The 16,047-nt window shown below is 36.9% G+C and overlaps 1 protein-coding gene across 2 annotated transcripts in view; it reads right to left on the reverse strand.

Moving 5' to 3' along the window:
- Positions 1–240: 240 nt before the first annotated feature.
- The window catches only part of LOC127437467 (uncharacterized), a 108,479-nt gene continuing 92,672 nt past the window's right edge, over positions 241–16,047 (reverse strand). For both annotated transcript variants that reach the window (XM_051692407.1, XM_051692406.1), the window contains 2 exons: positions 1,597–1,692; positions 241–1,128 (listed from right to left, as the gene is read on the reverse strand). In XM_051692407.1, the coding sequence (XP_051548367.1) occupies positions 980–1,128; positions 1,597–1,692 (245 nt within the window). In that variant the 3' untranslated portion in view covers positions 241–979. The remainder of the gene's footprint in view (positions 1,129–1,596; positions 1,693–16,047) is intronic.

The following is a 16,047-nucleotide window of genomic DNA, read 5'->3' on the forward strand; positions in this document are numbered from 1 at the left end:
TGTGATTCGCATTCTCCCTGCATATCACCACCTACTGGAAATTATTGTAAAGAAGAACTTAAATATTGATCTGTTTCTCACCCACACCTATCATATCATTTCAGAAGACATCGGTTAAACCACTGGAGTCGTATGGATTACTTTTATGTTTCCTTTATGCCCTTTTTGGAGCTTCAAAGTTCTGTTTACCATTCACTTGCATTGAATGAACCTACGGAGCTGAAATATTCTTCTAAAAATCTTTATTTGTGTTCTGCAGAAGAAAGTCATACACATCTGGGATGGAATGAGGGTGAGTAAATGATTAGAGAATTTTCATTTTTAGGTGAACTATCCCTTTAAACCATCAATGTTTATATCAAATACCTTCTTACAAGCTTATAATTTATACTAAGATTTTTTTTCTTAAAATTTTGTCCCTGATCTTGAAAAGAATTGAAGTGTAAATATTAAAAATTCAGACATAGTATGCCTACATACAAGTTAAGAAGTCATAATTATGAGATGTGCATTCAAGTGATATTGGTCAGAATATAAGGGATTTACTTTTTCTTTGTAAAGGGACTCAGTTTATTCCTTTTGATTCCTCTTTTAATTTTAATTTTCAAGCCAGAACAAATTTTCTATATAAAACAACAACAATTTATGGAACGATTGTTCATCTCTTGCTTGTTACAAAAATGCTAAAGGGTATGACGTCGTAGTGACGTATTATCAAACACAGCAAGTACTTTATAGAAGAATAAAAATACTACAAACATTTTTCGAGGTAGTCCTGAGTTGATATATCCACTGTGTGGCACTAAAAGCAATTTAAATGTTCTCCCAAAGATCTATCAAGTTTTAAATCAACAAAACTGATCTGCCAACCCCAACGACCCACAAAAATATTTTACAAATATTTAGGTTCAGTAACGTGACACAATGAGACCAGGTTTTTGACATGACTTGAATGCAGCATTATTGTTCAGTGTTGGTATCAGGAGGAGGGTGATCGGCTCAGTGGAGTGGGTTCTAGTGGACCGGCGCGGATCTCCACATTGATGCTCCCGTGTGTCCGAGAGTGAGACAGCAGGGAAGACAGCTGTGCATAGCACTGGGTCCGCCTCCCCCTTGACCATCTGCCAGCTGAGTGGAGAAAAACAACTGTCAGTCAACTTCAACAACCAATGGAACAGCAGAAATAATCAGGGGCAGTCTCACTAAACAGACACTTTTGCATGCTGCATTTCAGTGCAAAACCTGCGTCTTATTCACTAACCACCTGCAATCCAGTTTAACCAGGCACTAAATGTGCTGAAATGCACTGTGCTGTATTTAAATAAGTAATTGTCATTCTTTTTAGCACAGACAGCACCTCATTTTAATGTAAATTAGGCTTGATGTAGATTGCTCAGCGCTATTTGCCTGCCACTGTTAACATTATGTGATGAATTGGATGCTAAAACAATAAGGACAGCGTCACGCTATCAACAGCAGCAAATCAGTCTTTGTGAATTGCCCCCTCAGTGTTGAAACAATACATAAGTTGGTAGTCTTTGCTATAAATGTATATCTGATCCTGTATGTAGAGTAGTACATATAGGTTTTACGTGCCAGATTGAGATGTGAGCTTGTTAAAAATATCCATGCTGCCGTTCCAGTAATGAGCTGCAATTTTCCCATGATAGTCTCTGATATTCACTTTGGCATCTGAAGAGAGAAAAAAAGGCATTTCAGATCGTACAGCAAAACCTTCAAAATTAAACAGTTTTTATATATTGAGAGTTAAAACCATTAATGAACTACAGTGAAGAGGAAGATTATAGGTGAAAACTGACTTAAATTTAGGTCTGTATTTCACATAAAGCTATCATATGGCTTCAGAAGACTTGGAATATGAAATATTTCCGAGTGAAACAGGATAACAACATAAATATGAAGGGTTGGACTTGATTTTATCCATCAGGGATCGATTAGATCGTGAGAAGTCGCTATATAACAGGTGGTTGGAGGGAAGGAGTTGAAAACAAGAGGGCTTGGTGACGTCAACCGAAAAGGAAAGTTGTTTCTGACCCTGTTGTTTCTGATCAGCTCTCTAGCTCCCAATGTCGTGAATCAGTATATCTTGAACACGAATTCGGGCACTGGCAAGGGTGTTCATCCACTGAACATTGGGACACTTATGACTCAATCACCCGCAACACGTTAACGAGCTCGTGCATTCAAGCGCAGCTGTTATTAATCTGCACCATCCCTGTATAAATGACACTATCTTCATTTCTGTTGAAGATATTCAAATGTAGAGTGTTATTATAACAGATAAATGGTATTAATAAAGAAAAAAATATATACTGGAGTGTGTTTTAACCCTTATTTTAACAACTCAAATATTTAAAAGATAGTTTTACTTTCATGGTAATTATGAATGAAAGACATTACAAACAACATCTCTTTTAAAGAGAAAATAAAGCTTGGACTTCATAGTTTCACACTTGTGCTCATCATCTAAAGACTTAAGAGACTTCAGAAGACATAACGACATTTCCGGTAAAGAAAGATAGTAAGAAAAGATGCTCCCTGGTTTTTACAGTACATTGTGGGATTTGTTTAGGGAGCGAACGTGTCAGGGCGCTGGAATGATTTTGCGATTGAGACAGCCCTAAAAATGGACTCCCTGATCAGTGCCTTGACTACTGAACTAGAGAGCAGATTGAGATGCACCCAGAGTTTACATTTTGATGAAAGATTACAGAGACAAACTTTATATTTCTTTGGGGAAAAAACTGCACTGATCAATCATTCCTCAAAACACCAGTGACAAGTATTAAGAAAGTAAATACAGTCAATTTTGATTTCATGTGACTTTAAATGTTCATTTTTAAACAGTTATCATTTTACATCAAGTCACTGAAATGTGATTGGCAGCCAACATTGGCTAACTTTTTGAAGCTATGAATAAAACCAGAGGTGTATAGTAACAAACTACAAACTTACCTTAAAGGGATAGTTCACCCAAAAATGAAAATTCTCTTATAATTTTCTCACCCTCATGATATTCTAGATGTGTATGACTTTCTTTCTTTTGCATAACACAAATGAAGATTTTTAGAAGAACATTTCAGCTCTGTAGGTCCATACAATTCAAGTGAATGGTGACCAGAACTTTGTATCTCCAAAAAGCACCTAAAGGCAGGACAAAATTAATCTATACAACTCCAGTGGTTTAATACATGTCTTCAGAAGCAATATGATAGGTGTGTGTGACAAACAGATCAATATTTAAGTCCTTTTCTACTATTAATCTACACTTTAACTTTCTTTTTCTTTTGTTTTTGGCGATTCACATTCTTTGTGCATATTGCCAACTACTGGGCAGGGAGGAGAATTTATGATAAAAATGGACTCAGTTTCTCACCCACACCTATCATATCACATCTGAAGACATTGATTAAACCACTGGAGTCTTATGGATTACTTTTATGCTAACTTTTTGTCTTCAGCTTCAAAGTTCTGGACACCATTCACTTGCATTGTATGGACCTACAGAGCTGAAATATTTCTGCTGAATAAAGAAAGTCATGCACATCTGGGATATCATGAGGGTGAGTAAATTATATAGAGAATTTTCATTTTTGGGTTAACTGTCCCTTTAAGTACCTCTTTTCAAATATTTCTACTATATTCAAGTAAAGATGTTTCTGATGACTTTCTTTTTTCTTCACTATATTTTGAAGAGAAAATGAATTATTTTACTCTGGAACATATTTCCAGACCCTTTCGTTGTTTTGGCAACTGAACACAGAGAGAGAGGGAAAAAAAATTGCTGTAAATGTAAACCGCATGTGGCTCTAATAGTGATGTCTGATTCACAAAAGAATCATTTATGATGAATCTTTTGTTGAAATTGGTTTGAAGAGTGGTCTGGATTATTCATTTTGCAAATCGATTCATGAATCTGAATCAAGATCTCTGGGAACCCAGAACAGCGTGTCAGTCAGTAATCTGAAGAAAAGTGACGTTTTATGTAAAATGTAATCTGTTTTTTTTTTATTTTTTATTAATGTAATTCATTTTTGGGCTTGTAACGTTAATAACGATGTGTAATATTGGTTAAGTTATGTGCCTTAACATGTGTGCCTGTCTTTCTTGATAACTGTTCACATGTGCAATATTTAGCAGTTTGTAAGTTAATAAACATTTACATTTAACCAAAGTACCAGGTTTATGAATCAAAAATGACAAGCTGTGCCATTATTTCTGCAATTTACTTGTACTTTTGCTACTAAAGTACATTTGACATCAGTTACTTTAATACTTGATTATTTTCTCATGAGCTACTTTAACATTCACTTGAGTCAATTTCAATAGAGGTATCTTTACCTTAAGAATTACAGTTGGGTACTTTAAGCACCACTGAATAAACTATGTTTTATTCCTCCCCCTCTCTTACACAAAAACATGGACACTATCCCAAGACTTCTGTTTAAACACAGAAACAGAGGTGTGAGTGTGTGGGAGGTCAAGGTTATGTGGAGATCAGGTACTGATAAAAGAAAAAAAAAATTATAAAAAAAATAAATAACAAATGCACCATCATCTCACCCATTGGGGAGTTGTTAAAAATAATACACCCAACCACTCTCTTTTCAATCATGTTATCCCCTCTCTTGCGCTATAGCACAGTGATAATCACAATGGCCTTGTAGCAGCCATATGGACTCGGGCTGGTCCAGGGCCTGCTGGAATACCAGTGTGGTTAATTAGAGGCTGAATCCTGAGCAATCAAGCGCTGATCTGAAATCCCTCCTCGCCTGGACACACCGAGTGGCCTTTTGAGCAGCCCTGAGCCTCCAGGGACCGGGGGAGAAACGGAGGGGTAATTATTTGAGATAACACTGAAAAGAAGAGGAGGGATTGTGCATTTGAAAAGAGGGCTGGCAACATAAAGAGAGAATGGGGAGAGAGGGGGTGTTAGCAATAAAGGTCAACGTCTCCTTTTTATGTAGAGTGTCAACAGCCTGTTATTCCTTTTTAAAATGGGTGAGGTTTTCATAAATAACATATTCTTTTGCTGGGGATTTGGCTTTAGAGATCGCCTCTTTGCCTGACAAATGAATCTGCTTGAATGACACATCTTTTTAACTGGCTCTTTCTAGTTGTCCAAGCTTTGTTGATAGATTTAAAAGCTTCAGTATGTGCATGCCTTTGAAATTAAACATGTAATAGAGTACATTGCGCTAATATACGATGTCAACATTTTATAACTATAAACACTGATTCAGGAATTACATAGAGAGGTACATTTACAAAAAGGCCATATTTCACCCTAACATAAAAAATAAAAAAAATTTTTTTTGGACAATTAACATTTTTGGCACAACATTATTTTTGACAACTATGCATATTCCCCAAACAATGTCAATCCCAAAATAGACCTAATTTTCTTTATTCAAAATAGGGGTTAAAAAAAGGGGGTTGTACCCTTTTTAGGAGTCTTTTTTGTGATGATAAGTGCACATTATCCAACTTATTACATGCTGCTTACCAAATAAATAAATAAAGATCATGAAATATTGACATGGGAGTAAGTTCATGTGAGAAGAAAGAGTGTGGAGTTATACAAGAGACATGAAACTACAGAAGTACAACTACATGAAATTGTTTGCATGGGACAACAGTTTAGTCATGAACTGAACATTTCTTGATAGTTTTCGTGATATTCACACATCATTGATTGTGGCATTACAGGTAAATGAGGTTGAATTTACAGTGGATATTTGGTGCTTAGCCCAGACCTCCTGTCTGTCTATTGGGTTATCCTTTAATGAAATACTGGAATACAATACATTTTAAAATAAATGTTCAAATTTAGGCTGTCAATTTAACATGTAAATTCATTGCAATTAATTATATAAAAAATAATGCATTAAAAATCAAAGCAATTAATCATGCCACCATAGTGCCACCTTCATGTTTTTGTTCAGTCAGCAGGGGGGCAGTGAGCACAACGCCAGCTGTACAGGCAACATGCAGCTTTATAGGCAACAAACCGATAGCCTATCAAAGACAGCTGTACGGAGCAGAGTACAGGGGTCTCAAAATGCTTTTTTTTTAAGTTTCAAACTACATTTAACTTGACACAGTCCTAAAACGCAGTGTTTATGGCTATTTCTTCAATTATTAAGTTGATTTAACTTAAGTTTGAAGTACTTGTTTCCAACACCACCTTTTAAGTTGGACCAATTATTTGGTAATTTGGTGGGACTGACACATGATCTTATGTAAAAAGGTAGTTCTGCAATATCTTTATATATTATTTTCAAGAATATAGAAAATGATTGACAGCTGTACTTAAAAATACAAGTATATTAAACTTAATAACCATCAATATAGAGTTTGCTGAACTTTTTATATTGTGTTCATAGAATTTATAATCCAACTTGAATTGTTAAGCTGGTACAACTAATTTACCTGAAGTTGAGTAAACAAAAAATGCTTTGCAGCTGGTTGCTTTACTTTTTTATGTTTACACAACTTTTTATTTTTTACAGTGTTTTTATATTAATGGTATATTATATTTATAATTATTTTGATTATTATATTTTGAATTATATTCATTTAGGGGTCTTTTCCAGCAAACATTTATATACACAATTAATTGCAATTAATTAATCGGCAGATCTTTAATTTGATTAAAAAAATAATAATAATCAATTGACAGCTCTAATTAAAAAAGTTACATCAGCAAGGTATCATTTATACAGCAAATCTTTAAATATTAAAGGAGCTAATAAAAAAAAATTTCCACTAATATTTTTCTCACCATCAGTCACACCCAAATATCAGTTGTGTGTTTTTATTACTGTGTAAAAAAAAGAAAAAAGAAAGAAAAACATCTTTTTTTTTTGTGTCCCTTTTGGCTTTCCATAGTCCAATGCACATTGCATACAGGTGATCATTTTGTATCATTGACTTACAGTGTTTTTAAGTTTTAGACTTAAGCAAGTTGTGTTTGCAAATTCCTGTTGTGCAACTAAATATCTGACTTTGTTATCAGAGCTATATCTCTGAAATATTCTATGCTAGGCCTACTTAGTATATATGGATGGAAGGAGCCTGTTAAAAAAAAAAAAAAAAAAAGATACGTTCCCCTAATTTCTTCAGAGTTGTCCACAAAATGGTCAACTGTGCCATAATTAAAATGATTACAGCCAAAGTCTGTCTTGTCTAACTAATTCTAAAGTATAGAGCAGAATTTGTCTCTGAAAGACATGAACATTTGGTGGTAAAGATGAACTAGGTTGGACTTCTCTGTCTAACAAGCTCAACCTAAATCCCTATCTTTCCCCACTCTAAGTGTATACTGGTCTAGGCCATGGCTGCCTCCTCCACAGTCGCTTATTCTATTGAATTATATATTATCTTCTAAAGCGGTGTGTATGTTTCACACCATGTCCACTTTTACAGCACATACTGGAAGAGATACATCTTTAACACCCGCTCATAAATACTGTCAGATCCAATACTTAAAAGTACATGTTAAGGTGGATAAGCAACAACAAAAAAAAACACCACCTCTAATACTGTATTCACAGTGCGGCTCCTATCCTGTAGTGTCTAAATATCGACAACAGACATGAATTGATAACAATAAACTAATAAAACTGCAGCTTTAATAAAGAGCGTGGAGTACGCTCTGAATTTTCAACAATCCAGTCACGGTTGTGTCTCGAGCAACTGCGAGCTGTTATAACCGCGTTATATGATTACGTTCGTGTCTGGAGAAATTCTGTGCTTTAATAGAGTTATGAGCGTGTCTTAAGCTGTACGCCGCTAAGAGAGTTTTATGTTTCCAGGCACAAAGCAGTAATCCTATAACTGTGTTCAACTATATTGCTTAAGGCACTGCAAGCAGTCAGTTCATAACAACGTTAAACTATCTACAGTTGCCTAACCACACGCTCAGATCTCTCTATGATAAGATAAAGCATTATTCACTCTGAATGATATAGAAATCATTACTGCAGTGGAGACATGCTGCTTTGAACACAAAAAAGTACTGTGGCAGTACCATGGTGCTTTGGTGGTATCACATGGTAATGCCATGGTTCTTTGATACATGGTGCTCCTAGATACTTAGAAGTGAACCATGATATTATCATGGCACATGACCATTAAAGCATGGTGTTTACATGGCACTTCAAGTATTTGAAACAAAACCATGGTATTAACATGGTACATGTCCAAATACCATGGAAATACCATGGCACTTTTTTGTTAGTGACTGTGAGGAACTATGATGAAAAATGTGTCACACACAGAAAAGGAACAAAACTTAGCGAGCTACTTAGCACAAAATAATGCATGTCATCATGATGCAGTTGGCAATATGCATGTATGTACAGTATGTCTTACATATTCCTTTGTGTCACATTCAGCAACAATGTATGAATGATTTACACAGAAGTTCATTCTGTTCATGTTTTATGAATGAGGCCCTGTTAATGTTATTTTCATAACCACAAAAAAAATAAAAAAAAATAAATAAAATAAACAAAAAAGTAATATGCATGAACACTCTGTTAACAATGCACGTGTCACTGTGAACAGTAAACAATCTGGTCACTTAGTGAGGGGTATGAATGGGGCGGCTGATGGCAGCTTGCTCAGGCATGGCTCATTGGTTTAGAGGTTCCCGGGTGAACGTCTGGCACTAGAGATCTCATCATACTGATGGGATGTCACTGACTGACACTCAATTTAGATGCACAAGACCTCCTGCTATCCACATCCGACTAGAGACAGAAATAACAGTCACATTTACCTGCCGTACAATATTTTATTCCATGTTTGCAATACGAAAATCTGTGGGGCGAATTCACTAAACTGATGCGCCAATTTTGTGTGTGCATGGCATTTTTTAGTGCAGCGTTTAAAGCAGCGTCTTATTCACTAACCACCTGCAATTTTGACCTGCATCTTAAGTAAATGTCATTCCTTTCCATGCAAACATGACTCCTTTATATGTACTGTAATATTAGGCTCATTATAGATTGCGCTTCATTCACAAAAATTGCCTTGCGCCATTCCCGCCAGACGAAAGCATTAAATAAAATGAATTTTATTTAAAAGAGATGATTGTGTTCATTTTCTATCAATCATCTCAGCAGTAGTTCATCAAATGATGGAGAAGAGCGTTATAGCCTGGCATATATAAAGATACGCAGTGTAGTCAAGCACACTTTCGGCATGATGAAGAGATGATTCAGGTGTCTGGATCACAGTGATGCTGTACAGTCCAGGCAGTGTGTGTCAGATCACGATGGTCTACTACATCCTTTGCTATTTAGCACTCAGAATTGGCCTACAAGATCAGAATTGTGTGTGCAAATTTCGTGTAGATTTTATGAACGAGTTTGCACTGTTGCCTGACCTGCATTATTCCTTTAGTGAATTGGGTGCTAAACCAGCGAAGACAGCGCATGCAAATAACCAGTGCTTTTACCAGGCACAAGTGAATTCCCCGCTGTATGCCTTTAGGCCAATTTACACTTCTGTGTCAAGCCTACGCAGAAGGCTACATGTAGCTACGACAGTTACAGCATAGCCTGATGTGCACCTCCAAAAATGTAACTAAATGTCGCATTAATTTTTTATTGTATTTCTGTAACCAGAGACTGTCTCCCAGGCAGTGTGTACTGGCTTACATTGGCTTAAGCCCCCGAGCCCCTGAACTGCCCAGTCAGGGGGGGCCAGTTGTGGCATCCGCAACGTTGGCGGGATGATGGGTATATAAACGCATTCAGCGGGGACGCTGATGTAAACACGGAGACGGTTCGCAAAAGCGAAATGCGTCTGTGTAGCGCATGGTCATAGAGTAACAACGTTCCACCTTCCACCACCCCCCTCGTGACGACTGGCTGGGCCCAGCAAACTGTAAGCCCCGGAGCCCCAGAGTACCTTATTGTGGCCCTACCCCCAGGATGATAAAACAAGATATCTAAGGTAGCGTCGCATTTTCTCCAAGATTATTTTAAGATCTGTTTCTCATATGTTCTATTTGGGCAAATTTTAATCGGAAGCATCTGCTGTTTAATATTCTGTTTATGTTTCATAAAGTTACAGGGAAATGCGATAAAAAGCAACATCTGTTTATATCTTATAAACTCTTTCATGGCTTTTGCTCGATATACAGTATACTTGGTCTGTAAGTGAAACAATATGCTTGATGTTTTCTACTTGAGAGCTTTGCAATCTTTATGATGTTTTGACTGTTTGTTTGGCAGTATTATGTACATGAAACAACCATATTTCCTATTAAATAGAAATCGCTGAGAGTTATAGTCATTAAGCCTATCTGTATTGTAAAGTCCATCTTCTACGCTTTAAAAAGACACACATTTTGTGTTGGTCAAGCGAGTGGTTATTACTTGATCTCAACATGTTCACAAACTTTGATGAACTATTTTTTTTATGATACAATAACTTAATAAATACTATTAAATCCACAAATTACACTGCATTTGTTTATTTCTGAAATGTATAATTTTTCAGATATCAAGGCATTTTCTCTCAATACAGAAGCATTTTGGCTGTGTATTTGTAGAATGACGAAGACACACCAACACAGAACTATAAAAGCAAACAATCATGTAAAGTAGGTTCGACACAGAAGTATAAATCGCTGCAAATCAACTTATTTCAAAGCAGATGGTGCATTACATGGACACAGAGGCACAAGGGTGTGATTTATTTTTTATTTTTATTTTTTTTCAGGTGACCAAAAAAACTTTTGCTGCAGTGCATCTGACATAGGTATCTGTTGAAGAATGAGAATCTCAGAGAGGTGGGTCCAGTTGTGCTTTCAGAAATACAATTTGCTGTATTCCCACTTGATTTAAATCAACTTTGTCCACTCCCTAAAAAATCTTAAGAATCTCTATAGGTCAAGCATTCTGTCAGAACTTTCACTTGTTAGTAGTACCCTTAAGTCACGGTCACACATACCTTCGCACGACGAAATTCCTCAGGCGGAATACAGTCATCTCAATGGGAGACTGCGTGGTCATGAATTTTGTGCAATGGAATTTTGGTGGTGAAGAATTTCCCATCACGGATTTCGCGTGGAGTTCATGTTTGGTGAACTTTGACAGGTGAATCCGCCGCTTTGACCAATAGGAAGTTGTTTGGTTTGGCTTTTACCTCTGTGTGGGCGGTACCTCATGCACAGCTACACTGAATATTCAAAATGGACAAGGATATCATTTTAGTGGTGAGTTTCTTTTTAACTTCACTCTCCCAGAGTATAAAGTGCAGCATTAAAAAGAGGCTGGTTGGCAGTTATTTTTTTTCTTTTCACATGTGCTCACTGTCCGCCCATGGTTTCTTTGCCCGCAGAATTTCGCAGAGCAAAGGTATGTGTGACTGCGCTTTTAGGCCAAAAAATACACTACGCAAGTAAACAATCGCAAATGGTCCGAGTGATGTCTTATTACTCTGTTTGTAACAAACTACGGTACTCAAGGGGGGGATAGAGTTACCTTCAAATGTCTGTGCCATTAAACCGATCATGTTTTTACTCGGGTAGCTGTTATAAACATGTCGGCCGTTTAACTCCATTTTCAGTTTCCTAACATCATCGTTTTCCAAAAATATGCAGTAATGCAGAATGTTTTCAAAACGCTCAGTTTTTGGTGGAGGAAAATTTCGTTTTAGTGTTAATGACAGGAGTAAACGTAACAAAACCAAAAACTTATTTGTGCGGATGTGGCCTAACTTTAATCTGCTCGGCAAGATTCTCTTCAAACTGTTGCTCTGCAATGACAATAGTTGACCTGAAAGAGAAAAGTGACCGTAGAAGGAGACAATTTTTGTAAATTCCCACTATGGTTCCCCTTGTAGCAATTCTGAGAATGCAATGCACACTTGTATTGAGTTCTTTGTTGCGTTCCAACACATTTCTGAATTTGCTGTGTGAAATCGAGCTTGCATAGCTAGAACAGTTTGCATTCAAATACTTGCATAGAATATGTTGCAGGCCTTAGAGGAGCTGTTTCTGTTACATACTATGTTAAAGATCTAAAAACCTTCAGCTTTGTGACTCAATTCATGCCCTCAATTCAAGTGTTGAGTCAAAGAATGAAGTCTGTTCATAAAAGTGTCTGGCGTAGGGTTTTGTCTATGTTTGACACATGTCTGTCTGGACTGTTGTCCTCACGTCTTCACATATACATGACAATCATGTCAGTCTGGGAAAAGCTCTGCTGCTGTTTTGACATTCATAAGGCCTGGTTGACATTTTTTGTAAAATCTGTCTGGCTCTACACTAAGACACGTTTTAGGGTAGCAACTTTTGGGTGGCTGATCTGTTAGGTAGGGTCTCAGACTGCACGGAAACAAATGCTAAATGCAAATAATAAAATGCAACTTTCCATATAATCAAAAATGATTCTATGTGAAAATGATTCCCATATCCTTTGTCGTTGATGTCAAAGGTTGTGCATCCAAGCAAACTGTATGGAAATTTTTTTGTGCGCATTCATCTGCAACTTGGTAGAAGCTAACCAAATTCGAAATATGCCAACATGGACAGGTTGCGTGACATGCTCGCATACCCAAAAACCATGAACAAAACAATGCAAGGTGAAAGAAAATTCCACTCAGACTACCGTATTTTCTGGAATATAAGTCGCATTTATTTATTTTTTTTCATCTTTTGAAAGGTCCTGCGATTTATAATCCGAAGCGACTTATATACATAATTTATAGGTAATTGATGTTGGCCGTTCGAATGCACGCACACCAAAACACATATGCTTACAAACAAACAGATGAAAACATCAGTCATAGAGATGGTAGTAGCGTTTTAAAGTTCCCTTTTGAGAGTATTTTACCTTTACAAATAATTTGATGCAGCCAGTTTAAATATTCTGTACCATCATTACATTATTGTTCTAACAAAGACCGCGCTGTCAAACGCAACTCCTCACATTTACATTTACATTTACATTTACTCATTTGGCAGACGCTTTTATCCAAAGCGACTTACAAGAGAGGAAAACATAAGCGAATCATCTTAGGAGACAGTGGTATGAAAAGTGCTGTATTACAAAGTATCTCTAGCATCATAATAGTATTCAAAACAGAATAAAGTGCAACAGAAATTATTATTATTATTATTATTATTTTTATTTTTTTTTAATGATTGGTTAAGTGCTCATGGAAAAGATGTGTTTTTAGTCGTTTTTTGAAGACAGAGAGTGAGTCAGCTTCACGGATGGAGTTGGGAAGGTCATTCCACCAACGTGGTACGATGAAGCCGAAAGTCCGGGAAAGTGTTTTGGTGCCTCTTTGTGTTGGTACAACAAGGCGACATTCCTTAGCCGACTGCAGACTTCTAGTGGGCGCGTAGCTCTGCAGAAATGATTTTAGGTATGCTGGAGCAGACCCAGTGACTGTTCTGTATGCCAGCATCAGAGCCTTGAATTTGATATATGCATCAACCGATAGCCAGTGGAGAGTGACAAGGAGTGGTGTAACGTGCTCTCACATGCCCACAAAATGACATTTCTTCACACTCGTAGTAAAAACATTAAGTCTGTGAACACAATACTTAATGCATAGCAAACAGGGTTTCAAATATCAGAAATGTTCACAGATAGACAGTCGCTTATGTTAATAAATGAATAGAATACAACAGGCATATTGTTTTACTCACAGACTAAAAGCTGTTTATTTGTGCACAGCATAGTTACAACAGATGTGGCTTATTTGTCACATCATTTTCACGAAACACAAACATTATATGAAAAAAACTGATATAGATGATTACTTAATGCAGATTCTCTCAATTACAATAAGCACGAAAACATTGTGATACAATGCATAAATCTTGAGGGAATCTCCACGGAGCGTGTCTGACATGCTGCTGAAATAGTGCCTGCTGCACGCAACCTCTGTCAGTGCGATATACAGATGCGACTTATTTTTTCAGTCAACAATATGATTTTTACCAGGTGCGACCTATATTTAGGTGCGACTTTATTACCGGAAAATACGGTACATTAAATATAGGATAAAATGCAAAGAGGATAAACATGGTTTATGCGGGCAACAAAAAGTTTTGTTCTGTGAATTACCGGCTTAAATCTAATAAAGAAATATTAATAATAAATCTGAATGTTTGATATTAAAGGTCAAGTGTTCAATTGTCTATGTTCAACATGATCACATGAGAAGTCGGCATGTTGTTTCCATAAGCTCCAGTAACCTAGGATTGGACACATTATGCTGACTCACTGATAAGCACCGTCTCCGATTAGAAATTTTTTGCATCAGCTCCAAAGTATTTACCTTCTCTTGTGGCGCGACCTTAAACGCATTGTGTCAGCAGCATGGGAGACTCTTGTTCAGACTGCATTTGCATAATCAATGACGAGTGTGATTCAGAGGTTGCATTTTCCCCTCTAACATTACATTTTTACTCCACTGATGGTTAGGTTTAGATTTGGGTTTTGGGTTGGGGGGTTCAGTTTATAAAATATGCATTCCTCTTCACGGTATTACAGCCTGTACAGCTGAAAACAATTCGCTTCACAACCCACTTTTGGTGCCCCTCTGTGGACATTTCACCTGGAAAGTGAAGTTCACACATGCCCAGATGCCCAACAACACTTACAGCTTTGGCCACTGGGAGCAGTGTTTCAAATTTCTGTAAGCACAGACCAATTTTAGCTAAAGAAAAGTCAACATACTCTTTCTGATTTAACTGTGAGTCTGCAATATCACAATACTTGTAAAATACTAAAAATAAAAATACAATTTTCTTTTCCCAACTTCATATGCAGAAACAACTATATGTAAGCCATTTTTTAGTTGATTTCCATAAATGTACCGCTGTGACTCTGTAGCACTATCAGAATATTCCTCTGTTTGAGCGGCCCATCCAGCCAAACACAGCAACATTGGCTCAACAAATGGTTTAATTTTGGGACTGAACAACCTTTTTTGTCCGACCAATTAAAGATGGGGGTGCGTTTGAGAAACCTTTCTTATTTTTGCAATTCATTTTGGTGACACTTGTATATGTTTGTTTAATTTTGTGTGATAAACTATTGCACTATTGTGATGGATCGCCACTTGTTGTCCATTCTAAATTCTTGGTCTTTAACAGTATTGGGTGTAACCTGATTACAAAGGAATTAGTTACGGCAATCCAGTTACATTTTAGTCAAAGGGTAGTGTAACACATTGCATTTTAATTTCTTGTAGTCAGGTTACAGTTGCTTTCAATTAGCTCATTACTTTTTTAGTATATCACTTGGGTTACACATACTTCTTACTAATTTTCTTTATGTAGAATACATTTAAAACAGGAATTTTGTCTATATGTACAGTATATCTGTTTGCGTTTCTGTGACTGAATAAAGATAATAATTTAGACATTATTTTGAATTTGTTGAGCTGAAAAACAAACTTGTTCTAAAGCAAAACCAGTTGATAATCATTGGTCTAAACTTCACTGGACAGCTCGACTGTGATGTCATTTTGTGGAGAGGATGATTAACAATTTGGCTGCATATTCTTGGAAAGATGGACAAAACAAAAGACAATCCTCCCTCAATCCTCTCTCTCAGTGTAGGGTCCAAGCGAGCTGTAGGTGGTGGTGGGAAACCATGGACTATCCATTTCCACACACCATATGGAAACTCTGTGGTTTGTATCGAGGAGGTGGGAGCTAATAGTGACCTGAACCATATGTGTTTTAGTGAATTACAAACACAACAGGGCCGAGTGGACACCCAAAACACAACATATGGACATCTATTCTGTGTTAGGGGCTTTTACAAACAAGACCCCCGCATACACACACACATGTGCGCACAGCGTCCAGCATCTCCAGGGACTGTTCTTTTGAATTACTCTATTGACACACACCCTAGTTAGCTTCATTAGCAGGAGTTAGTGATAGCTCACAGTATGGGGGATGTAACTGCAGTTTTTTCCACCCAAAACCAATTATCATTTGTGACTGCACAGTTCCTAGCTTCAGTTCTTCAGTTTTAT

The sequence above is a fragment of the Myxocyprinus asiaticus genome, chromosome 48, assembly GCF_019703515.2.
Source record: "Myxocyprinus asiaticus isolate MX2 ecotype Aquarium Trade chromosome 48, UBuf_Myxa_2, whole genome shotgun sequence".
Classification (NCBI taxonomy): Eukaryota; Metazoa; Chordata; class Actinopteri; order Cypriniformes; family Catostomidae; genus Myxocyprinus; species Myxocyprinus asiaticus.